General features: G+C 39.6%; 2 protein-coding genes across 4 annotated transcripts in view; one reads left to right on the top strand and one right to left on the bottom strand.

Moving 5' to 3' along the window:
• EIF3J (eukaryotic translation initiation factor 3 subunit J) overlaps positions 1-4,526 on the top strand; it is a 29,280-nt gene extending 24,754 nt beyond the window's left edge. The window contains exons 8-9 of the mRNA XM_043524372.1: positions 349-407; positions 1,252-4,526. Of these exons, the coding sequence (XP_043380307.1) occupies positions 349-407; positions 1,252-1,294 (102 nt within the window). The 3' untranslated portion in view covers positions 1,295-4,526. The remainder of the gene's footprint in view (positions 1-348; positions 408-1,251) is intronic.
• Positions 2,374-24,687, bottom strand: part of SPG11 (SPG11 vesicle trafficking associated, spatacsin) — a 60,338-nt gene continuing 38,024 nt past the window's right edge. The window contains exons 25-40 of one of the 3 annotated variants that reach the window (XM_037910267.2): positions 22,662-22,937; positions 22,203-22,403; positions 21,759-21,866; positions 19,400-19,562; positions 18,675-18,889; positions 17,283-18,027; positions 16,297-16,439; positions 14,705-14,903; positions 13,768-13,905; positions 10,502-10,635; positions 9,691-9,798; positions 8,828-8,996; positions 7,870-7,958; positions 7,073-7,228; positions 5,013-5,164; positions 2,374-3,518 (exon numbers count right to left, since the gene is read on the bottom strand). In XM_037910267.2, the coding sequence (XP_037766195.1) occupies positions 3,338-3,518; positions 5,013-5,164; positions 7,073-7,228; positions 7,870-7,958; positions 8,828-8,996; positions 9,691-9,798; positions 10,502-10,635; positions 13,768-13,905; positions 14,705-14,903; positions 16,297-16,439; positions 17,283-18,027; positions 18,675-18,889; positions 19,400-19,562; positions 21,759-21,866; positions 22,203-22,403; positions 22,662-22,937 (3,177 nt within the window). In that variant the 3' untranslated portion in view covers positions 2,374-3,337. Of the gene's footprint in view, positions 3,519-5,012; positions 5,165-7,072; positions 7,242-7,869; positions 7,959-8,827; positions 8,997-9,690; positions 9,799-10,501; positions 10,636-13,767; positions 13,906-14,704; positions 14,904-16,296; positions 16,440-17,282; positions 18,028-18,674; positions 18,890-19,399; positions 19,563-21,758; positions 21,867-22,202; positions 22,404-22,661; positions 22,938-24,687 lie in introns of those variants that run through there. The other 2 variants (XM_037910268.2, XM_043524370.1) reach the window with 2 other exon arrangements.

The raw sequence follows: 24,687 nt of genomic DNA, 5'->3' as shown, positions 1-24,687 counted from the left end.
GCCAAAGGTACAAGACTTGTTTTGCCAACCAAAGTTGGAAGCTTGAAGATCAAAGGACACTAAACAGTCACATTACTGAGAGAGGGAGATGCAGCTGGCAGAGCTGTTCCTGGCAAACATGCTCTCTTGCATCTCTGCTGGAGGATCAGAAGGAAAGCCTGCCTTGTGCACTGCCGCAGGGTTAGAGCTTAGATGTGGATGCATCTAGAGACAAGTGAGGTGTCAGAGGTGCAGCTAGCTCTACAGCCTTCATCCTTTTTAGCTCAAGTGTATTTCTACACGCTCCGAAAGGCATTAGCATCATTCTAGCTTTGTGATCAGTCTTTATTTTCTTGACTTTTTCCCCAGTATTACAACTCATGGGGACTAACTGTAGATGCTCCACTACCTCCAAGCACAGTTGTCAGGTATGTATCTACCTCTTGGGTGTCACTAGAATTTACTTTTTTCTCAAATTATACCAATTAAGATGGGTCATAATGCTACCTTTTTCTTACTTAACCTTAATGGTCTTGCTCTTGTTTTTTGGGCAGCCAATTTCTAATGTATGGGGTGGTGGTTTTGTTTACCTCATGTGACTTTACAGTGTCACTTTAAAGATGTAGCCTGGATCTGACAGGACCTTCTTTAAAACATGGTTGGCTAATAGGCATGAAAAATCCTCACTGTGTTGCTTTTTCTATGGAAAAAATATTTTACCTGGCAGAGGCTGGCTGGCTGCTTCCTCATTCTACCTGTGGTACTCCCAAGCAACAATACTGCTTTCAGTTGCTCAAAAAAATCTTTCAGAGATGTACGTGTGAACTGAAATTCAGCTGCCTCTGGGGTAGAATTGAAGAATGGTGCTTTAGGAATCAATGTTCAAGTTATTTTGTAGCCTTTATCATTAAAATAAACTTGAAAATGTGAACCAAGTGCAGACTAATAGCCCAAAATGAAAAGCAGTCACCCACCCCACTTAACTAAATTTCATCTTTAAGAAACATCCCACTTAGATGTCAACTGTTAAGATCGCTTTAGCAGAAATAGCCAGGTGTGCTTATTCCAAACAAAACTGCACCATGTCAAACAAGCCTTGATGCTGCAAACAGTTGTAGATGTACATACTTAATGTTAAGTATGTGACTAGTCCTCCTGACTTCAATAGAGTTAGCACATTTGGTTCTATAGTAAATTCAGTTTATAGCCTACACTGTGCAGCTGTAGTATGTATTCTTTATATGTATTAAACCTCCATTTTTTAAATTTAAGAATGGAATGGAAGCAGCTGCAAAACACAAGACCTTCAAGATAATCTTATTATCCAATTAAATGCAAGAGCCACTAATCAATGGACTTACTGGATAAAGAATCTTCAGCTGGTTATTAATTACCAAGAAATATGGAACTCCAATAGTCAGTGTATCTGGTAGGATAGTCAAGGAGCAAATTACCTGAATCTTAATCATACAAAAATGCATTATCCTAGCAACTAAGACAAAATTGTCTGAAGCTTGCAGTGTGTAGGTGAATGGGAACACTGCTGAATATGATTAGGCTACTGGATGCTCTTGGCAGCTTGAGGAAAAGCTGTTTGCTACAGTTGGACAATTTTTCCCGTTTATGAAATGTGTGTACTCTGGGTTATGGAACAGAAAACTTCCAGCCAAGACACCCAGCTCCAGAAATAGGTCTTTGCTTTTAAAATACACTGGTACAGCCAAAGGTAAATAGCATTTGAGTCTTACTGAACATTTAACTTAACCATACCTGAAGCCTTCCTGTGCTCAAAGTACTTCTGGGAGTTAGAAAGCTACTCAAACGAAGACATTCTTAGCCCAGGGCAAGGAAGCAAATCCTGAGACTCTAGCCCTTCATTTCCCCTGAGGCGCTGCTCTGTCAGAGTGGAACTAGTGCAACTCAATGTGGGGGCTGAATACTGAGACAAAACAGCCTATGGCAATAGAAATACTTGGTCCCTTCCACTAGAGCAGACTCAGCTCCCCTACACACCAGTGTCATAAGGATCAGCGATGAGGCTTTTCCTGATGGAAGGATCATTCTTAAAACAGCCTGTTGAAAGACATCCAAGCCCAGTTGTTATATTTGATATTCCTACTACAGTGATAGGCTACCACCTGGGAATGCTGCAGACAGAACTTGTCAGAACACTCCAGGAAAAAGTTTATGAACAATAATGTCTAGATATTTTGGAACTATTCAGAAAACTGGAAACAGATTTTCCCCCTTTTTCCAAACACTTCTGGATAAGTTTGCCTTAAACAGTTAACTAGTGCACATGACCCCACCCCAAAGCAGTCAGTGGTGATTTACTTTTGCATGTAAGACACAAAGATTAGGAACTAGTATTTAAGCAAGAGTTTCCAAAATGCATACAGCTGTAAGGAGGTTTATTCCCAGCCAGTCAATACCAATGCTAGAGGCTTTAAAGATTTTATAATACAAATATAGCAGCAAACAAAACAATTGTATATGGTGAATGTTAGACACTTTGTGATAGTGTGTGCGCACAGCACACGTTCACGTAGCCAATTCTCCTTTGTTTCACTGGTAAAAGAAGAGTGCACTCTAAAAGTACATAACATCTTAACTCTGTTAAGTAGGAAGCTGATTGTGAATACAGAGGTAGTCCATTTTTGTCATTGACTATTATGGTATTCCTATAAATCTTACAGTGGGTAGGTAAAAATAATCTCATTTGCATAAAGCACTAGAGAGGAGTATCCTAGGCAAATTGCTTCCTCTGAAGATTTTGGAAAAATAGGCAAGAGACTTTTTAATAGGAATGTTTCAAGTATTGTACCTGCACTAATGGTCTTGTAAGGTCAGCAGAACATCTATTAGCCTATTTTAAACAGATAAATATTTGATCTGATGTTCAGTTTAAGTTACTGTAAGTACCACACATTAATTCTGCAGCGGTAAGATCCTCAGCATTCGGCAGTTTTTTGTTTTTAAGGAGGCTTGAATGCAATTCCTGCTAAAGCCAGTAATCCATGCCCCTAAATTAGCCAAAGTCATTTTAGAATAAAGTCTGGCTGAAATCCCAGCTGGCCAGAGCACCATCTTCTAGGCCCACCAAGCAGGCTTTTACAAAACATTTTGTTCAACTCTGATTTAAATATTAAGAATTGTTTATTGTCCAAAACAACTTTGGGTCAATAGTGTCTGTGTTTCAGGGACGTTCAAAACAGTGCTGGGATTTTATAGTAAATTTCACATACTGAAACCAGTATTTTTTAAGGCACCTGGCAGCAAGTGACCAGGAGCTGGACAGTGCAAGCCATAGTACTGCTGCTTGTCTGGGCGAGAATCTTCATCTCACTTAGGCTGGAATCTAATTTGCCAGCATATCCTTTAGACAGCAGCCAGTCTGCGCATCCTTCAAAAGCATGTTTACCACATCATAGAACTTGTTATCATACGCCAATTTGTAGTACAGGTAGATGTCTTCACAGTAGGTCAGTAACGTCTTCAGATTTTTCTGAGCAGTCTCAGTTGGCTGGTGCTGTTTGACCCTGAGACAGAATTTTGTGTTATATTAAAAGGGGAGAAAGGGCAAGCTTACAAATAAGATTGACAAAGCTGAAGAACATCACATGAGATAGGAAGAAGTTCTGATATCTAAAGAAAAATGCAGGCTGTGGAGGGGGTTGAGGGGGAAGAGGAACTTGTGGAGATGGAACAGACGGTTCTTGGAAAGGATTTGTGTTTTGCTTCTCCATACTCTTCTGCAAAGGTTATGTTAAAGCTAGACATTTGTTAAAGACAAAAAGCTGACTAGGTTATAAAGAGTTCTGAGCCCTGCAGGAAGTTCTCTCCACCACACTAAATGGCTGATAGTATTTGACAGCACCTAAGTGTGCGAAGTGCCTCACAATATAGTAAATAGCACATGGACTCTGCCACCAGGAGCAGTGAATCTCATTCTGCATATGATGCAACAAAGGGCCAACAGAACAAGGCTTAGGGAACCCAACAGAGGTGGCAACAATAACATAGGGTAGTTACTCAGCCAACGTGCTTTCACAGCATTGTCTATGGCAGAGATGGCAATAGAATCCAAGTGTCCTGACTCCCTGTGCTAGCCACACAATCCTCCTTCCCCTTCACAGCAATCAGAGTGACTGACATGCACAAAATGCCACACAAAGCAATTCTCACACCACCTCTGGATAGTTATTTTATGGATTGGGCTGGAGTCTGCCAACCTGCACGTGAGGTCAATGAGAAGGTACAAGAATGAAGATCTGAACTGGGTATGCGAGAGATGATTGAAACATTTAATTTGTTGGCATATCAGTAACTTCTCCTTATGACTATGCAATGGAAGAATTAGCTGCTAATTTCTTACACGTTGTTTGTGAGATCAATTAAAGAAAGAACAACACTGTTACTAGTTTCATTCAGGAAATAATTTTTTAGCTCAACAAAAACTAGTTTTGTACGTATAAAAACAAGTGATCTATGTTATGAACTGTCTTTAAGCACTGATGAATTAATAAATTAAACCTGTTTTCACACTAGCCTACAAAGAGCACAATTATTGAAACAGTGTATCTACTGCCTTGAGAGAAGGTCATGTGAGAGAACAACAAAACTCAACTACAACTAGCATTCTGGGGATCTCCATGCCACTCACTTCGGGATCACCATTTTACCCCTCAATGTTCCCAGATCTCCTCCCACGGTGGCACTTGGTGAGGAGGGCAGAGCAGTTACCTCAGAGGCCAAGCTAGCATTGCTGCTCTTAGAAAGGAGGGGCAGACTACTTTACAGTGCTACTCCCTCCGGAGGGCCAACCACATGGTTTCCGCAACACAACATGCTTAAGATTGGGAAGAAGGGGCAAGAATCCCTCCTGAACTTTGCTCTCCGCAAGCAGTGTACTGGACTGACACCACGCCAGATGACTTGTATTCTATAAGCGAATACAAATAAAACCACTCTCTTTGAAGTCACTTGCCAGAAAGACAAAAGGCATAGCCATGCAGGGTTGCAGAAATACTTACTTCTTCGCAATTTCCTCAAATATATTGGATTTGAGTAACCTTTGTTGCTTAAATTCTTCCAGGTAATTGAAGTCGCCCTTTATAATCACTTGTTGATACAGAACTTCAGCCCAGTCTGGAACAAAGTCATAAGCCTCAGACACAATAGCAACCTAGAAGGAGAACATGCCAGAATTACTGACTAGTATGGGCCACAAGCTGGTTTAACTGATGAAGCTTTCCAGCCACGTGGTTTTGCCTGCTTTTGTTTGCACTTTGGCAGTAGTCAAGCATTTCAGGTGCAGACTGCCATGGCCTCTCTGGCTCAGTTCTTTACACTGTTGTCTCAAGGCCATTCTTTTAAGGAGGAACACAAGGGTCACTGTGGAACTATAGATAAACAGAGGGATGTGGAGTGGGGAGTAGGTATGATGGAGAGGGAAGAAGAAACTTGAAAATAGGATGGAAATTCAAGGCTAGAAGATACTGTTCTTACTGAAGTTAAAGGGAATTTGGAGCAGTTTGGGGCCTTAAGAATTGGGAGAAGAGAGAAAGGAGAAGACAGGATTTTGTAATAGACCCAGAAGATTAACATATAAACACATTCAAACATTAATATAAGAATGGCCATACCGGATCAGACCAACGGTCCATCAAGCCAATTATCCTGTCTTCTGACAGTGGCCAATGCCAGGTGCCCCAGAAGGAACAAACAGAACAGGTAATCGCCAAGTGATCCATCCCCTGTCTCCCATTCCCAGCTTCTGGCAAACAGAGGCTAAGGACACCATCTCTGCCACTCCTGGCTAATAGCCATTGATGGACCTATCCTCCATGAACTTACCTAGTTCTTTTTTGAACCCTGTTATAGTCTTGGCCTTCACAACATCCTCTGGCAAGGAGTTCCACAGGTTGGCTGTGTGTTGTGTGAAAAAATACTTCCTTTTGTTTGCTTTAAACCTGCTGCCTATTAATTTCATTTGGCGACCCCTAGTTCTTGTGTTATGAGAAGGAGTAAATAACACTTCCTTTCTCTACACAAGTCATGATTTTATAGACCTCTATCAGATCCCCCCCAGTTGTCTCTTTTCCAAAGTGAAAAGTCCCAGTTTTATTAATCTCTCCTCATACTTCAGCCGTTCCATACACCTAATCATTTTTGTTGGCCTTTTCTGAACCTTCTCCAATTCCAATATATCTTTTTTGAGATGGGGCGACCACAGTTGCACACAGTATTCAAGATGTGGACGTACCATGAATTTATACAGAGGCAATCTGATATTTTCTGCCTTATCTATCCCTTTCTTAATGATTCCCAACATTCTGTTCACTTTTTTGACTGCCGCTGCACACTGAGTGGATGATTTCAGAGAACTATCCCAATGACTCCAAGATCTTTCTTGAGTGGTAACAGCCAATTTAGATCCCATCATTTAATATGTATAGCTGGGATTATGTTTTCCAATGTGCATTACTTTGCATTTATCAACACTGAATTTCATCTGCCATTTTGTTGCCCAGTCACCCAGTTCTGAGAGATCCTTTTGTAGCTAACATATAAACACAGAGTGGCAGGTCCCCTTGACATTTCTTTAAGAACATGGCGAGAGGGGGAAAGAAAGGACAAGACATGGCAAAATAGGGGTCACTGAACAGCCAGTGAAAACGTCCAAAGGCCACACAACTGGGAAACATATTTTGTCTGGAGAATTCATCTCCTTTAACTTTGAAAACCAAAGAGGCCAGAATATTTTCACTTCGACTTGCTGTTGGAGGGAGGGTCCATCTCTGGTGTTGAAGGGCTATTGGTTCTCTTTAAAAAGTCTTTGTTTCTGTCTGAGGTCCTTCCTGCCTTAAGTGAATTCCAGAAGCTGAGAAGGAAAATGCCTTTTCCCATTGGCTTCCCACACTGCTGGGGCTACAGGTGCTGTCACCTGCCTGTAACATGGCCACTGCTACCAGCTGTCTTTATTCTCAAACATATTTTCTATTATAAACCTGGGGAGCAGCATTTCACCTTGAGCCTTTATAGTGCTGTGGTGAGTGAAATGGATGCAGCATCCCTTACTCAGTCACTTTACCTGGTAGAATCTGGGCAGGGACATGATGCAATCCATCAGGTTCTGTCTGTTCAGGTTAATCAACATCGTGCTCTGATTCATGTTCAGAAAATGAAGCTGGAGGGTTATCAGCTTTGTCAACCGGTTGCAGCGCAAGGACTGGCGGATACAGGAATCCTAATTCAAGAGTCAAAACAAAAAAGCAAAACCAAGCTCCTGGCGTAACGTTTCTATCGGAAAGCTGGGGTGCATGTTCCCAAGCACCGCTCCGGAGGCTTCAGACCTATCTTAGTATTTTGTCTTGTAAATCATTGCAGTTGCTTTGATTAATCACTTTTAATGCACCTATATATGAAGCCCCACTCAGCAACTCACTTTTATTGTAATAAGTGGAGGCCAGTCTTTAATCACACCTTTAATACTGTTCTATTTTCCCTCACCCCAGATTAAAACGGTTAGCTCAGCACCAAAGCCAACTGATGCTCTCCTTCCCATGAGATGAAAACTTCTAAATTTAATCCCAGATACTAAATGCTGAGCAGGGAGCAACAAGTTACTCTTTGATTCAGTGGTCACATGGATAAGCAGGCTCAGGTATTAGGTTCTGTCAGAGGGATCTGTTTTGCCCCTGCCCTGCAATGTGGCACATCATGGGTGGCTGCTTCAAAAGCACCTTTTCCTCTCCAACCAGGATGGGTCTCTGAGCATAACTCCCAGGGAAGCTCGGCCTGCTATTCAGCCTTAATCCATCTCTCAGCCTTCCTTGGCCAATGCTGATAATTAATACTTTACAAAGTTCCAATTCCATCTCAATTTACCTTAGAATAACTTTCGGCTGCATCAATAAAGAGCGTCAGAGCTTTCATCAACAGTTTCTTTAAGTTAGGCACATCTCTGAGAGACTCTTCTGAAACAGAAAAAGAACTTTAAAACAAGCACCCAAGGCTTTTACAGCTGCAGCAGCAGACAATATGCAACAAACACTTTTGTAACTCACATTTGAAAATTTCTGTCTACCGACATTTCAGAAGGCAGCAACATGCCAAAATACCTTAGAAAGCATCTCATGCACTAACTCTGCACAAAGCATTTTGTGTACAGAACAAAATTCCAAGCAATTACAGTAATCCAATCAGGAGTTTTAAAGGCAATTTGAAAACAAATACAAAATATCCATTTGCTTTTGTCATGTGTGTCGACTGTCCTCAACAAACCAGGTTAAGGAAAGCATTCAACAGAACTCAAGTGTTTTAGATCCCTTTACACCCCCACTGGGTCTTGTTCCACAGTGACACTCCTGCATGCTCCATTCATTATGACATGCATGCAACCACTGGAAGTTTAGGCTGGTTAAAGTATCTATTATACCCACAAAGGTAGAAAATACTTTGAAAACGGAATAATGTCCTAACACACCTGGTTAGTGGTGCTAATGGGGTGTTCCACCAGCACAAAACCCAGGAACACCACAACTTTCTGGAAAGGAAGAGCAACAAAATAATACCTCTGAGCCTGGCTAGTTGGGCCACTCAGTGCATCCTGCTGATGGAAATGGATTTTTCCATTTTTACGTGCAGGTCAGCAGGAAAGGCAACTGGAACTGTGTTTACCAGCCATATCTCACTTAAACAACAATGCATCTGACAGAAAAAATGCCCTTAATTTACGAAGTATTTTAAATTAAGCCAAGTTTTGATTATGTACAGCGATGCAATATGTTTATATGAGAAGCTATATTCAAACACACTTAGTCTTGGTTCCGTAATTCCTACTCACCCCATGGTTGAGATTCAATGAGCTTAAGCTGTATACAAGCAGCTGCCTCATGATTCTCTCCAATTTCTCGACACATGCTAAAGCACAGGGCTATCATATTGTGCTTTTCACTGTCCCCTGGCCGACAGCGCTTTATGTAATCTAGCAGAGCTGTCTTCAGCGTTCCACTCTGGTTAGGAGAAAGGGCATCAGAACAGGCATTCAAAAGAGTTGTGTTTTTGGTTTTTATTAAAGAACTTGCAAGGAAAATCAAATCCAGATCAATTTTCAAAAAAAGTGGTCAGCACGCCACCTTAAGTTTCCCCTCAAACATTTCAACACATAATGGGAATATGATTAAAGTATCACTGAGAATAGCAGACTCCTAATTATACTTAACAGAATTGCTAAAGTCTGGCAGCCTCCAAATTTCTGTATGTTTAATTGTAAGTCAGCACTCTGTAACAGAGTAGCTATCATGTAAAACACAAAGAGGGTCCAACCCAGCACAAAATATATAGGGTCCTCCAAATTTCTATTACTGAAGTTGAGAGAAATAGCTGTTTTCCTTCCCTCCTGCACTGATTTTTACTGTGTCTAGGATATCATGAGACAATCTAAGCTGTTAAAGTAATCACGTGAGTCTCTTTATAACTATATGCAAGAAAGAAGAAAACATGGTAAAGTATTTCATTTAAAATTGTGATTTGTATTCATCAACCATCTAAAGACATTTGCTTTGTAGAGTGAGATTTTAATCCCAATACTCATAAATTATTAAACTCCCCAGATAACGTACTGGCAGTGAAGGTATCCATTTTTAAACTCACTCACTCTCACTCACACACGTTAGTGGGTTTTTTGGTTTTGTTTTTTGCACCTACCGGGTCTAACTTTTTTCTCATAAGCACTTCAAAGTAATGTTTCTCATGCAGCAGATCGAATATGTACGTCATTTCATTATATCTTCCAATACCAGTAAGGAGTCGGACCTTTAGAGAGAACGGCATAAAGATCAGTGGATAATGGAAAATCTTATCTCACAGAGGAGCAGCCATGTATATTAGGGTTAGTTTGTTTCCTTTTAAAAATTTTTTAAATTTTTTTGTTTTTGTTTTAAAAGGCAAAATGATCAACAGCCCAAATAACCACCCCCCAAAAAGTAAAGCTTTCCATCACGTGCAATCCATGCAGTGAGCTTTCCAGTCCCCTCCAGTAATTCCAACTTGGAATGACATCTCATGTCACTAAGTAGGTATGTTTCAAGTCAAGTGGGGCCTTTACTAAGCAGCAATAGACGATGCAGGTTAGCTTGCTAATGTGGATCATTGCATTTCACAAAACAATGTCTGACGAACCTTGAAATTCCAAAACCAAGACATTGCATGCTCCCCACCCCTCCATTCTGCCACAGCCTCATCCATTTTTCTAACAAACTATTATGGTGGTCCCTTTGTGATGTGGAAACCTGGCCAGTAGCAGCTGTGATCATCAGGCCACAAAACACACATCACAAAGGTAACAACCTTTGGGCTCTATAGATGTAGGCTGGGCAAAGACCAGTGACCTAGAGAGGAAAGCTTTGTATTCCAATTCCATGAGCCATCTAGTCCACATGCTCATGTGGTTTGCTACCATTTGCATGGAGAGCTGTGTACAGAGTGTGGTTAGCACAGTATGGTGATGGATACATACCACAAGGCCGAACTCCTCATTGGGGGCCAAGTGTGCCTCAGTGAGAAGTCGAGCAGTTTGCAGGACTCTAATAATTCCTTCCATGTGACATGTCAGACTAAAGCAATTATGGGCCAAAATCAGCAGCTCTGTAGCTAGAGAATGAGAAAATGTGGGTGGTTCAGTTAACAAGCTGAGGAAGTTAGTCATTGCATCTCTGTTGAAATCGCTGCTAACTTGGCAGATGATTTACCATTTTTCAAGTTACAAGCACTAGAAGTGAATCAGAGGCATCTAGCCCTTCACAGCTTCTGTAACTGGACACATTCAGTCTGGTTTTCCAGTTGGTGCTAGAATCTGACCCTTTGGATTATTCTCTGCAATGTGAATATAATCCTTACAAGGAAAGGAGACTGCTTGACAAATGCACAGCGTATGGACCAGCCACCATCATACCAGGTCAGTTCTCAATTTGAAAAGGTAAGTGTGATGGGATCTACCCCACACAGGCGATGAGAGGGCTAATGTGGGCCTGAGAGGCCAATTAACACCACATGGTTACACCTGGAGGGTGGCCAAGGCCCAATTAAAGATGAGTTCCAGCTGGGGGAAGCCGAATAGTTTCTATAAAGACAGGATACTCAGAGTAGGAGGTGGCTACAGTGAGAGAAGGAAATAACTGCATTCCCTCTCTGAGCAGTACAGAATGGACCTGAAGAGAGACAGAAACCACCAGGGTGAAGCATGTTTGAGTGATAAGCTCTGACAAAAGGGCAGACCTGGGCCTACAGAGAAAAAACCCAGGGAGGCATTCAACTGAAGAGGAGCTTCAGGAGGGCGTTTACACCCTTGGACAGGCCCTGATGGGAGAGGGCATCAGGGTGAAGGAGACTCCTGGAGTTGGCCTGAGAAGAGGCCACCTGACAGGCAGACAGCCTTGGGATAGACAGGAACGAAGGATCCAGAGTAGAGACAAGACTCCCAGGAGGTAACTCTTGAGAGTCAGCATTCTGCAGAAGAATAGAGAGTTGGGGGAGGGACACAGGATGGATTAAAAATGTAAGCGCAAGGGAGGGGGAAGAAGTTGCTTGCACTGTAGTTTGTGTTTTGCTTTGGAGTTTGGTAAGAAGTCTCCAGAGGAGCTGTGGGGCCACTACTCTGCGTGGAACAGAAGAGGAGCCTTAGGGGAACGAAAGACATTATATCAATTACCTGTCAAGTGGGACACTGCCCATGTGGGACATTGACACTGCAGAAGAGGAGAGACTGTGAAGTGACCGGGCCAGAGGGCCAAGTCATGAGAAGAGAGACCACAGAAGGACCGGAGTGGCAGGGGGTGGTAAATAAAGACTGCTACATCATGTCCAGCCATGAGACAGCGCTGAAGCAATAAGTCCATTTTTCCACACTAAGATCCAAAGTTTTGCATCTTGGTTTGAAAAGACCATTCATATATTTGATATACCAGGTGGGATTTGAGATGGAACAAGTTCACTCATCCACAATTTAAAATGGATTAAATGTATCCGTTTGCAGATAAACCATTTTACTAGAGCACAGATAAAAGATTCACATTTGGCTGATTAATTGCGCAGGGTCTGGAAGCAGGAGACTTGGTGTTTTACTTTATTAAACATTGTGGGGTGGAGGAGGGGAGGAGATACGATTTTATGTATGTATCCAGGCTTGTGTGACAGTGTCCTTCACTGTCGCACCTGAAACTAGCCAGCAGGGAAAAGGGTTAACCATGGACTCAGAGCAGGGATATAAACAGGTGGCAGGGGAAGAGGATGCTCTCCCCAGGGAAGAGAAGAGCTAAGAAGGCTCCCAGGCACAGACAGAAAAGGAAATGGGAAGTTATTTTGCTTATCCATAATCATTACACTGGAATTACTCTGGTGACCCAAACTTAACGCGCCCAAGGTGTGCAAAAATGTGTTCAAAAAGTTAATAAATGACTAGCATATTATGAAATTCTTTTTCCTATAGAGAATCGGTTTTAATATACCATAACAGCACCATAACAATGGGATCCTGCTCCATGACAGCTTTTAGGCACTACCACGATACAAACACACACACGCTACTTTGTCACTCATTATAAATGTGAGCTATTACACCACATAAATGACAAATACATGCAAGGTGCATCATAATTTACAAAAACCTTCACCAGCATGTAATCAACACATTTCAGAACATCAAACTAATCACTCATTCCCATTCCATTCATAAAAATGTTGTTCTACTCCAATACCTAGACATTACACTTGGAAAAGCTATAGAACTCTGGCATAATTGAATGTTCCCTGGGACTTCTTTTAAAGTCTGTACCCCACATTTAACAATCAGTATATGAAAAAAGCATTTGTCCTACATCGTATCTCCAAAATAAGGGGGAAAAGTTAAGGTTGGGTGACAGTGCAAGCCCCGTGGGATAAAAGCGACTGATGAAAGATTATATCGAAGTGGAAAACTGTCTGGATCTTTTAATTGTTCATTCTTTTAAAAAAAATCTAAAAATAAGTGTTGGGGGGGGGGGGGAGGTGTAATTAGCTGGATTCTATTGTAACACACTTTCAACCTTAACTTTAACCAAGATTTTGTTTCTGAATAAAGCTCTTTTCAGGCTGTAGATTACCCCAACGTACTAGAGAGGCTATGAATGGAGATCTTCCAGTTGCACATGTGTTAATTTTAGTAATCTTTGGGACAGAGAACTTTCACTAAAATCCTTTTTCTCAAAGGGACATTTTCAGTATTACAAAGGACCTTACTTAGCCACTGCTGGCTGGCTGCCAAAAGTATCTTGGCTACATTTTGTAAGCGTAATTACACCATGTCCATGAATGGACAGCTATACAACGGGAGTGAAGTTTTAGCCAAAGACAACCTATAAATATTTAACAAAGAAATATGTAAAATACCAGGCTGCTAAATCACTTTCCTAAGACTTTGGCCAGAAGACTTTTCTAAATCCATCCACAAAACTTTAAATAACTTATTGACTTGAAATTTCCAAGCTATTAGTACAAGAACTCCTCTTCAGTCTTAGAGAGGATAGTGAATTCATGTATGGATGCCCTAGGTACTTATGCTTTGATCTATTTCTTATGAATACATTTTGAAATCTCTCTTTAATAATTTTTAGCGTTTTTAGAAAAAAAATTAGCAATGAATATTCCCCTCACCAGTGCTCCAAACGCTTCATGATGTAATACAGAACCCAAAATAGCCAATGTTATTATAATGCTAGTTACATATAGTATTATTTGCTATTTACTTACTGCAAGATAGTTCCCCACAGGGTACAGATGAAATTTTATCCAATAACTTCATGCCAACCAGTGTATGATCCTTGCACAATTTGGCCAACTCTAGGAATGCCTGAGTCTCATCTGCTGGGTTCACAATCTGCTTTTGCCCTGTGCATATGTGAGAGACACAGACAGACAGTTATGTTACAAACACTAATTGTTCTTGGAGGAAAGGTGAGCTACGTTTATGGAAAACAGCGTATCCGCTTCCTGCCTGATGCAGGGGCTGGAACTAAATAATCCAAGAGGGCCCTTTTAGTCCAGTCATTTATGTGTAAAAGTCACACATCTTTTCTTTGCCAGATCAATCCAATACAAACCCACTGCATGTCTATATTGTTTGTTACAACTAAGACTGGTTGTTTCTTATTCAAAAATACATTGACTTTGTCACAGCTAAAAAAAAGCCTCCCCATTTATAGAAAATAATTCAAACAGATTCACATCATTTTGAGCAAAATATCATTTATTTTGCCAGGAAAAAAAAAAAAATCTTTAAAATACCAGGCCACTCTCCCATTCTTGCCTTTGTAAGAAATTAATGGAGGAGTCTTGTCCACAACTTGGATGGCTGGAGTTACAAAGGCCATGACTTGTTATTTAAAAAAACCCAGATAGCACATTTTTTGCTATTAAAAGTCTTGTTTGTAAGAGTCTTAATTAAAGCAACAAAGCACTGGATACAACAAGGTAAACAGCAAACACCACTTAATACATTAATAGAGCTTTACAGTTTCGAAGTATTGCCTAAATGCTGAATACTATAGTTACCACATATACACAGTCAGCAAGTGTTTTTCAAACACACACATACACACACACACACAAAATTTACAAACCAAAAGTTTTTTTTAAAGGACTTCAGGTGCATGCAGAGGTGAAACACACAACAAACCACCATCATCACCTTTTCTTTCAGAAGATACCAGTAACTCCTGCATGATTTCTTCAGCCACAAGTTCTGCCACAGTTTCAGACTGGAGACCCTGTGTTTTGATGAACATCTGGGCTTTCTTGCATCTGTCAGGCTGCTGCGATGAAAGGATCGCTTGAAGCACCTTTTCAGAATCATGGGCTGATATTTCACCGTAGGAGCAATTCAGTTCCTAAGAAGAATACAGCACATTTAAAAAATGCTACATAGAATATCACGGTTGGAAGGTACCTCAGGAGGTCATCTAGTGCAACCCCCTGCTCAAAGCAGGACCAATTCCCAATTTTTGCCCCAGATCCCTAAGTGGCCCCCTCCAGGATTGAACTCAGAACCCTGGGTTTAGCAGGCCAGTGCTCAAACCACTGAGCCCTAGAGGAAAATGCGCATGATGAAGTAGGTATTCACCAGCAAAGCTCTATCATATTGAAAACTCAATGCAAGGTTATTCAAAATCACGTGTGAAAAAGCAGATGTAGGTCTAACCCATCTTTGTACCAATCAATATTGCATTGATTTGTGTATGTTAACTACTAAGGGTTTGATACAAGAAAGCATTTTAATGCACGTTTAACTTTTTGCTTGAAGTAAATGTGTGCTGAACAGCTGTCCTGTTTCTTAACTGTGGACTGTATCAAAACAGATAAAACATGCTTTCACGAGCTAGAATTTTCTTGTTTTACAAAAGATCATTCCACAGTGTTCACTGATCAGATTTACCTTCTCACCGCCAAATAATCCCTAAGCCTCAATACAAAAGATGCAAATTCCAGCTTAAAAAGAATACTACATGTAAAGATAGACAGCCCCTCAGAAAGAAGAAGTAGACACTGATGTGTCCAGGATACCAGACTAGATACACTGCTGGTCTGATCCAGCAGCGCAAATGCTATGTTCCAAAACTAAGGGGCAAATCCTGGGGAAGGGACAAAGAACGTGTTTAGTGGTTTTGCTCCATGAGAAAACGTCTGGAGCAGGATCCTCTGCCCCAACCTGTGCAGTTGGGCTACAGCCACACATGAAGACCACAAAGAAGAGGAGCAGCAGCAGATGTAGCCCACTACTTTTGCCACCCCTGGGGTTAGCCCGGTGGATCTGCATAATCTTATGGGCCTACCTGCAAACGTCCCTGTAGTAGAGAGCTGCCATAGAACAGAGGGTTTTAAATCCACTCAGGTTTTAAATTGATGTTAGGCCTTCTGAAGGCAACATAATTTTTAGACTTAAAGTACCAAAATGACTAACAAACAATTTATTCTTAGCACATGATAAAATAGGTCAATTAAAGAGACATAGGTAGAAATTTGGCTTAATGAAGTAAGATGACAGATCGGAAGGGTTTTGTTCATTTCAATACTTGATCATATCTAGGATTTGTCTGAGTAGTGGGCCATGTTACCATTTGATAAATATCCCCCTTATTTTTCGTTTCAGCACTCAAAAGTGTTCAGGAATGAATACCTCGTACATTATTGTGTGACCTCACAATAGCTTTAGTCTCCATAACTCTGTGGGTTGGCTTGAGGCAAGCAACATTATAGTTCTGGTAAATGTTGCCAGACACATACCTTCGAAAGCTCATACAAACAGAGGACTTGTCTGCAGTAGTTTCTCCCATGAACACACTCATCTATTAGAGTCGTCAGACTGGTCATAACCAGATCATCTGGAGATGGAGCCAGGACGTGTGACCAATTTTCTACGCTTGAGGCTGGAAGCAAAGTGAATACTGAAAATGCGCATCTCAAAGGAAAAAGCACACGGGTAGGGCTTGTCAAAACAAAGGCTCACACCCAGAATAAAACTCCAGGAATCAGGGCAAATATTAAGTGTTATACTTTTTCAATCTTTAAAAACGGAACTCACAGTATTTGTGAAGAATGGGAGAGGTACCCTAATGAGGTTTTAGGAGATAAGCATCATTAAATAAACACCACACAACACAGTATTATCAAATACAACATTCTTAAAACCATCTGAATACAAGTGTATAAAGCAGCCCAGACAACGTTCAGCTATCTTTCTGCAGCCTCAAAATGGGATTAATACATTTCGTTCTAGCAAGAAACATTCTAGTTCTAGCTGACAGAATTACTTTTACTAAGATTGTGTGCCCATACACTCACATACAGATGACATATAAGATGTTATCACTATTTTTTCCACTATTAATAGAAAACAATGTTCCCTTATAACATGCAAATATTGGGAAAAAATGTATTAATAAAAAAATCTTCCCCACACTGCAGCATTAGAAACTACAATCAAGCTTATCTAAAATTTGTATTCCAAAAGCAGGAATGTAGATTAGCATTCTGCTGTCCTGTAGCACTTTGGCTGAAGAGAACTGCAAATCTATTAAGAATGGATATTCAAAAGATGACATGAGATTGTTTATAGAATAATCTTGCCTGAAGTATATAAATTCAGTGTGGGATGTTGTTAGAAATTCCCCAGAGATTTCTGGGGAAATTAATTTTGTTACACAAAGGAGGAACCTATAGAAATCTGACAACTTGTCAAATGTCTGCAGCTGACTGCTAGGATTACTTACTGCTTTGTAATCTTCTGGGCTGCATGTCTCTCTCATCTGCTGTATCTCCCACCAGAAGAATAGCTCGAACATCTGGGTGTAAGCTGTTTAGATCAGCTTCCCCTGAGGCCAGTGCTCTGCAGTGCAATACCAATGAAACATCTCTGCTATAAAAGTGAAAATACCGGCAAACACGGCTGGCTTCATGTATACGTCCTTCATCTAGAAGACATCCAATCAGAAAACGAAGTGATTCTACCTCAGCTTTATCCAGCATGTTTTCAGACATATCTTGGAATGCAAGGCCATCAAGTTGTAAATATTTTGATGTATTCAGAGCAGTTAGCTTTGAAAAGGAAAACTCCTTAGCTAAGCTATCAAAGGAAAGTTCACCACTCGCTGAAACCTGGTGAGAAAACCTTGACTTGACCAACACATCGTCTCTATTTAAGGTTTGTTGTGCAATGCAACAAAGCCAGATCTGTTTCTCTATTTCTTCCAATTTGTCCAGGGTCACAGCGTCACTCTGTGCTAGCCAGTGGCCAGCCAAGGTAAGCAGCAGGTGTTTCTCCGTAATGCTGTTTACCTTCTCATCAGCTGAAGGTTCAGACACTGCGTTTGCCTCCGCTAAGAAAAAGGCAGATGCTGCTTTGCTGGAGACGGAATTTCTCATAAAACGGTCATGACATTTTTTCCAGAAGTTAATTCTAGTTTGTTTTCGATGCCACGGTCCAATGTGCTCTAAGAGATGTAAATCTTGAAGTACCTGCACAATTCATAAACGCTTTAAAGGACTTATCCTACAGAAACAATTCTCACTTCTTGAATAAACATGCACCAATATTAGAACACCACAATACTGAATTAACATCCCAGGCTGTAAAGTACTCGGCACACCTGTTTTTCTGGATAAATAAAAGTAACAGAATGCAGCAAGTAACAAAACACCACCATTTTGTTCAGCACAGGATTCTAAAAGTTTAGATGACTAGCAGATAAACTGAATAATATTTCAAATTAGTTTCAGAGTAGCAGCCGTGTTAGTCTGTATTCGCAAAAAGAAAAGGAGTACTAGTGGCACCTTAGAGACTAACCAATTTATTTGAGCATAAGCTTTTGTGAGCTACAGCTCACTTCATCGGATGCATTCGATGAAGTGAGCTGTAGCTCACGAAAGCTTATGCTCAAATAAATTGGTTAGTCTCTAAGGTGCCACTAGTACTCCTTTTCTTATTTCAAATTAGGCAATTTATGCATGCCATTTCTAGGTCCTTCTGGATGGCATCCTCATGTTGATGAAAAGTTAACACTTTTGATACCATCAGACATATGGGAGCTTAACAACCAGAAAAGAAACCTGACTGTGCAAACATTTTATTTTAAGTAAAAAAACATTAGATAACTATACTGTACCTCTTGGATAACCACACTGTCCACAGGCAGTTCAGCTAATTCTGCAACCTTCCTCGCCAGTGAGAACAATCCTCTCTCTTGCAGCTGCTCTAGAACTAATCTGCATTCATTCTGAAAATATTCTGTGTCATAACTGGTCAGGATAGAGCGATTAATAGATATAGATGAATCCTTCAAAATCTGACTGAGTGCACACAGTTTCTTCACATCTGGGCCTGTTTCAAAAGAGACAGTACAAATATTAAGGCAACTATTCTTTAACTGAAGAAGTCACTGATATACATTTTCAACAACATGTAAGCCTGTGGGGAACAGAGTATATGTATAATATGTTTAACATACTCAAGTTTTCATATGATCACAATGAATTTTCAGTTTAAAACCGGAACATTTTTGTTCATTTTCCATACATTTTTCACTAGTTTCACACCGGCTCCAAAAGAAGCCTATATTTTCTTCCACGGCTTTCTGTAAAAAACTAATTCTGGCTTCAGAAATTCCTTCACATTATACTACAATACTACCTGCAGATTTACAATAAAAGTTTATCAGGTTTTCCTTTTTCCATAAAAATAGTAACATACTCCAAGCTACAGTATAAAATTAGTGAAGGACATGTAATTTTTAAAGTACACTTCTCATAGGGTTAGATTTTTTAAATCGTTCTTATACACTTCAAACTTGTGAAAGCAACCAGACCATCTAACAGAAAAAATTGTCCTTACCATCAGGTAGAAGTTTATCTATATCTGCAAAGAGCTGTAACAGTTTTCCTAATTCATACTGTGTTCTACATTGCTGCATCATCAGTTCAAGAAGAAAGAATGCCTGTGACTCCAGCCATGGTACTGATATTATTGACGGTGTTGGTTTATCTGCAATTTTAAGCTGTTTAAATAAAAAAGATTAATACATTTCTTACAAGCATATTCTGCAGTGAATATAAATACAACTTGTTTCTAGTTAGATCAGGTCACACTGAAAACTGGATAATACCAATTCTAATATACAATATGTGGCTCCAAAAAGTTGTGATGCTCTATCACCAATATCTTGATTTTAATCTGGAAATAGTTCACTTTCTGTGTGTATAGACAAGATTTCTGGCAATTTCCCCTGGAAATCTGTATTAACTGCGTAGACAGAATGTCAGAAAGATCATGGATAGGTAGGAAAAAAAAACTTCATTAGAAACTAGCAGCCCTGACATATCTCATCTGCTTTATATACATACCCACTACATGGGGTCAGAGCATGATGCACTGAGTAGGAAAAGCAACCTGCCCAACCTTGACTTGAGTCACAAGAAGGAAAACAACCAACACTAAGGACATGAAATGTTAGTTACTAGGAAACCAAGAAAACTGGAAGAACAAAGTATAGAGGGGAGAACAGGGGTAATTGTTGTATGTCTAGCTCTGACAATGAAAAGAAAACAAGTAAAGACATGATTCCAAATATTCCCTCTATGAACTTGAGTCTCAGCAACTTGTGGGCCAAATTCTGTCCCCGCGTAGTTGCTGATCTAGCAAAGCACTTGAGCATGTGCTCAACATTACACATGTGCTTCAGTCCCACTGACACCAATTGCTGAATCAGGGCCTTAATGGGGTTGCTTAGGTGTAACTTGGCCCAACTGTTTTCAAAGAATAAGTCAACGAGGTCTTTGAGACTGCTGGCACCAAGGTGATCTTGATGCTCCTTTCAAAAACTTCCATTTCTCAGAAAGCCGGCAATATATTCAAGAGCAACTGTTTAGCCTAAGAAGATTTTCTCTGAAAGTTACCACCTTATCAGCACCATCATTTTCACTTTATTTTTAGAATTAATGCTATTTACTAAGGCCCGGAGAATGAGATACCATTACTCACCACAAATAGTACCTTACACCAGAAGGAATCAGTGACTCTAAGAACCCTTCAATGACCACTAGCAAGGGGGGTTACAAGAATATCCTGATGTGTACATTCTAGTTCACCAAAGAATTTCAAGTGAGGTCTTAAATAAAAGCCAGAATCATGCTGGTCATTAGTATCACTGTGAAAACAAATATCATGTAAGGAGTCATACATGTGTGCAAAAAAAGTACGTTCTAACACCAGAGAATAAACTGCAAGGGGGTGGAGGTCATCCTGACTCTGAAGTACAGACCATGAACTTTGGGGAATATTGGGGTGAAGACCAAGAAGACACCCCTTTATCCTGCACCTAGGAAGTAATTGGGCAGTGCAATTACCTTAAGGAAAATAGGATATCAACCGGCTTGGTTGAAATGCTCTTAAAGATATTTTGGTTGAGACAAACTTATTTAGACTAAAGGTTAGCCTGTTAAGTTTAGCTTCCAGGAATCATGATATGATTTTGTTTTATACATAACCCTTCTGTTTCTGTTATCCTTACTCAATATCTCTAAAATTTTGATCTTTGATAATAAACTTCTGATTGTTTTCACTATAAATTTGTCTCAGTGCCGTGTTATTTTACAAGGAGCCAATCCTGAGCTGAATCATTCAAGCAGGTGTATGCACTGTTCACTTGGGGACAGCAGACCTGGTATTACTGTGAGTGCACCTACTGTCAACCTGGAAGGCAAAGTAAGGCCTGGCATAATCACCCAAGCAAGCTGGACGGAGTTAACAGATTGGAGGTATCAGCGAGGTGACAACCAGTTAAGCACAAGCAGGTCTCCCTCTTACTGGAGACAGGCGGGTAACAAGATGACTCTCAGTCCCGGGCACCCTAAGAACCATCATATAATCCCACTGAAGTCACCAGGATTGCTCATGGAGTAAGATACTACTTGTTGTGAATTAGGGTATCAAAATCTGGCCCTAAATAAATCAAATGTACTGATTTAAAAGTGCATGTAGTTTATTCAGGCAACTGGCTCCTTTTTACTCCAAAATTCAGGTTTTCCACAAAGTGGAAATGATGAAGGAGTTGTTGGACACTTATTACTCCAAAACCATCTCATGAATTATGTTAAGCAGACTCCTTTTCTTTGTTTTAGCCTATGGCATTAGAAAAGATCAAACTGTAATATGACGACATCTAAGTAAAGACATTTACAAAACATCTGCTTACATTTGCAAGACTTGTCTGGAAGTTGTGGAGTTTGGTTTTGGCTTCATTATATTTTTTGTAGTCCATGCACAGTTCATACATCTCCAGTATATGTAATAAAGGGGAATCCTTTAAAGATAAGCAAAAAGGTTACAAAACTCCACTGAAAGTACATTTGTCTAATAAATGGAAAGTTTGTATCAATCGGTGTAAGAACAATGCTTGTCTTGGTTTGTTGTTTACAAAAAGGTATATAAACCTGACAAATTATTTGCAAGTTTGTAACTGTTTATTTTCCAAGTCTAATATTTTCTCATAGGGCTAAGTAGCACAGTGGATTATCTTGCAAATAATTTGAAAGACAGGGTGGAAAGCCTCCTCTATGCAAGTAAGAGAATCTCTAGTACAGGAGATCTAAACACACAGAAAAAAATATAGGCTAAAAATACCTAAGTAAATCATTACCTTTAGAAAGAGCCGGAAACCATTCATGAGAGTTTTATTTTTTTGTCTTCTTAAAAACATCTTCCAGATGGTGGAAAGGTCATGAAGATCCCATTCATGATTTTCTACTGAGCCTTGAATATGGTTTGTTGCTTCAGCAGCAGTAACATTATCCACAGAGGTAATTATCCAAACACAGAGACAGTGAATAATGTTGGAATCCTGCCAAATGGACAAAAAAATCAGAGACATTCTTTTATTACTTAGTAATCTAGCTAGAGAGCTGTCAAACATCACATGAAATGTGTCATACTAATCAAATTATTTTGATAATTGGGGAATACTTGGTGTATACAATGTATATATTTCCGCTCTGACATAAGTATGTGAAATAATTTTCTGAATGGTCTCCAGATGTGTAGATTTTTCCTTGTATTGCACCACACCTCTAAAAGAGAAATATTTTTGAATAGTTCTTACCTGAAAACAGGCTGCTAAGACACTCAAGAAGGGAGCGTGGTGCCTCACTCCTTCAGCCAAAAGGTAGCACCCAGGGTTAGGACTTTCTTGACAGCACAACAGAATTTGAAAGAGGTCACTTGTATGTTCGCTCTGCCTGTGCTCAGTCTTGAGTGGACTGGTGTTGTTGTTGTTGTGATGACTCCCTGTAGCAGAGCGAGAGCGCTGCAAGTTCTCAAAGGCCAGCATCAAATGATCTTGCAAAATGGGAGTGAAATCTTGAAGAATGGAAATGACCTAGAAAAGATAATCAAAGGCATCTTCATACAGAAAACTTGCAGAGAGCAACTGGGGGAGGGGAGAGCTATTGTGTACATGAAATAAAAGTAAACACAGAAGACATTTTATCAAACCGATTTTACAAGGTATATTTCTGGAGATCTACAGATGAAAGTGTTTTAGAAATGCACAGTATCACAATAAAATATTGAAATTCCTCCCTTTACATAAAACATACACTCATTTTCAGCCCCAATGACATCCCTGGCATAGACGGTATATCATTGAAAGGAATTTTTCAGTAAGTTGCTACCTGAGGTTTATTTGCAGGTGACTGCACACTTAATTATATTTTTCTATTTTGAAAACATTCAGGGTAGGATTTTCAAAGAAGCCTAAATTAAGCTCCCCACTGACAACAGGATTTGAGATCCTAGCTCTCTTAGGTTTCTTTGAAAATTCCAACCTAGAATTATTTGTATAAGAGACAATATGCTAGTATTTGTGAAAAGATACCTTAGGAGCTGATTGTGCCAGGTATGTGTGTTGAAATCTTACCAATTTCATGGGAGTTACCTACAATGGTTCTTATTATATATGCGGGCTGCCAAAGATTATCATAGCAACGCTGTATAATGTACATAGTGTAACAAGACTGAAAAATTCTACAGTATGTGTCTCCTACATACAGTAAACATTGCAAATATATTTATGAATATTTCAGAAATTCTGGCTATATCAATTTAATCTTACCAGTTACTATGCTGATTATACAACATATAGTGAAATTGGGTGTGTGAATGTATTTTAAAACCTTGATTTTATTTTAAACTAGTCCATATTTGAAGCATATTTGCAGTTCACAGCTGTTTCTTAGAAGGGAGACTCTTATCTTCTGGAGAAGCTTTTTAGCTTAATAAAAACAATTAAGCCGGACTTTTTTTAGGTCCCATTTAATAATGATCACCTACTTGCACAAGACTTTACCTAGATTTTTAAAGATTATGTTGCACAGTAAAAGTGGAAGACTTATGAAACTCTTCCAAAACACACAATATAATTACAGCATAAATATTTGCATCCCGACAATATCATTAACTAATCATTCTATATGTGAAACAAAATACTTATTTTATTAATACAAATGAGACTGCTTCAAATATTAACATATCTCCAATACTGAAATAGTAACTGAAACATTTAATTTTTAAAAATGAACTAAACCTAAATATCCAGGATGAACATACCATAGCCGTAAGTATAATTAAAACAGAATTAAGTCCCATTTGGGCAGGTATTTATGTATCCAGCTCACCTCAAAGAACACTAAAAAAAAATCATTTTCTGTCTGAAAATGTTATACAGTAGAACCTCAAAGTTCCCTTGGAAATGGAGGTGGTTCGAACTTTGAAATGTTCAAAACTCTGAACAAAACATTACGTGGTTGTTCTTTCAAAAGTTTACAAATGAACGTTGACTTAATACAGCTCTGAAACTTTACTATGCAGAAGAAAAATGCTTCTTTTAACCAACATAATTTAAATGAAACAAGCACAGAAACAGTTTCCTTACCTTGTCATATCTTTTTTTTTTTTTTTTAAACTTTCCCTTTATTTTTTTTTAGTAGTTTACATTTAACACAGCACTGTACTGTATTTGCTTTTTTGGGGGGTCTCGGCTGCTGCTTGATTGTGTACTTCTGATTCCAAATGAGGCGTGTGGTTGACTGGTCAGTTCATAACTCTGGTGTTCCTAACGCTGAGGTTCA

Source organism: Chelonia mydas, chromosome 10, assembly GCF_015237465.2.
Source record: "Chelonia mydas isolate rCheMyd1 chromosome 10, rCheMyd1.pri.v2, whole genome shotgun sequence".
NCBI lineage: Eukaryota > Metazoa > Chordata > Testudines > Cheloniidae > Chelonia > Chelonia mydas.
Note: the sequence above shows the minus strand (reverse complement) of the source record. Positions and strands in the feature narration are given on the sequence as shown.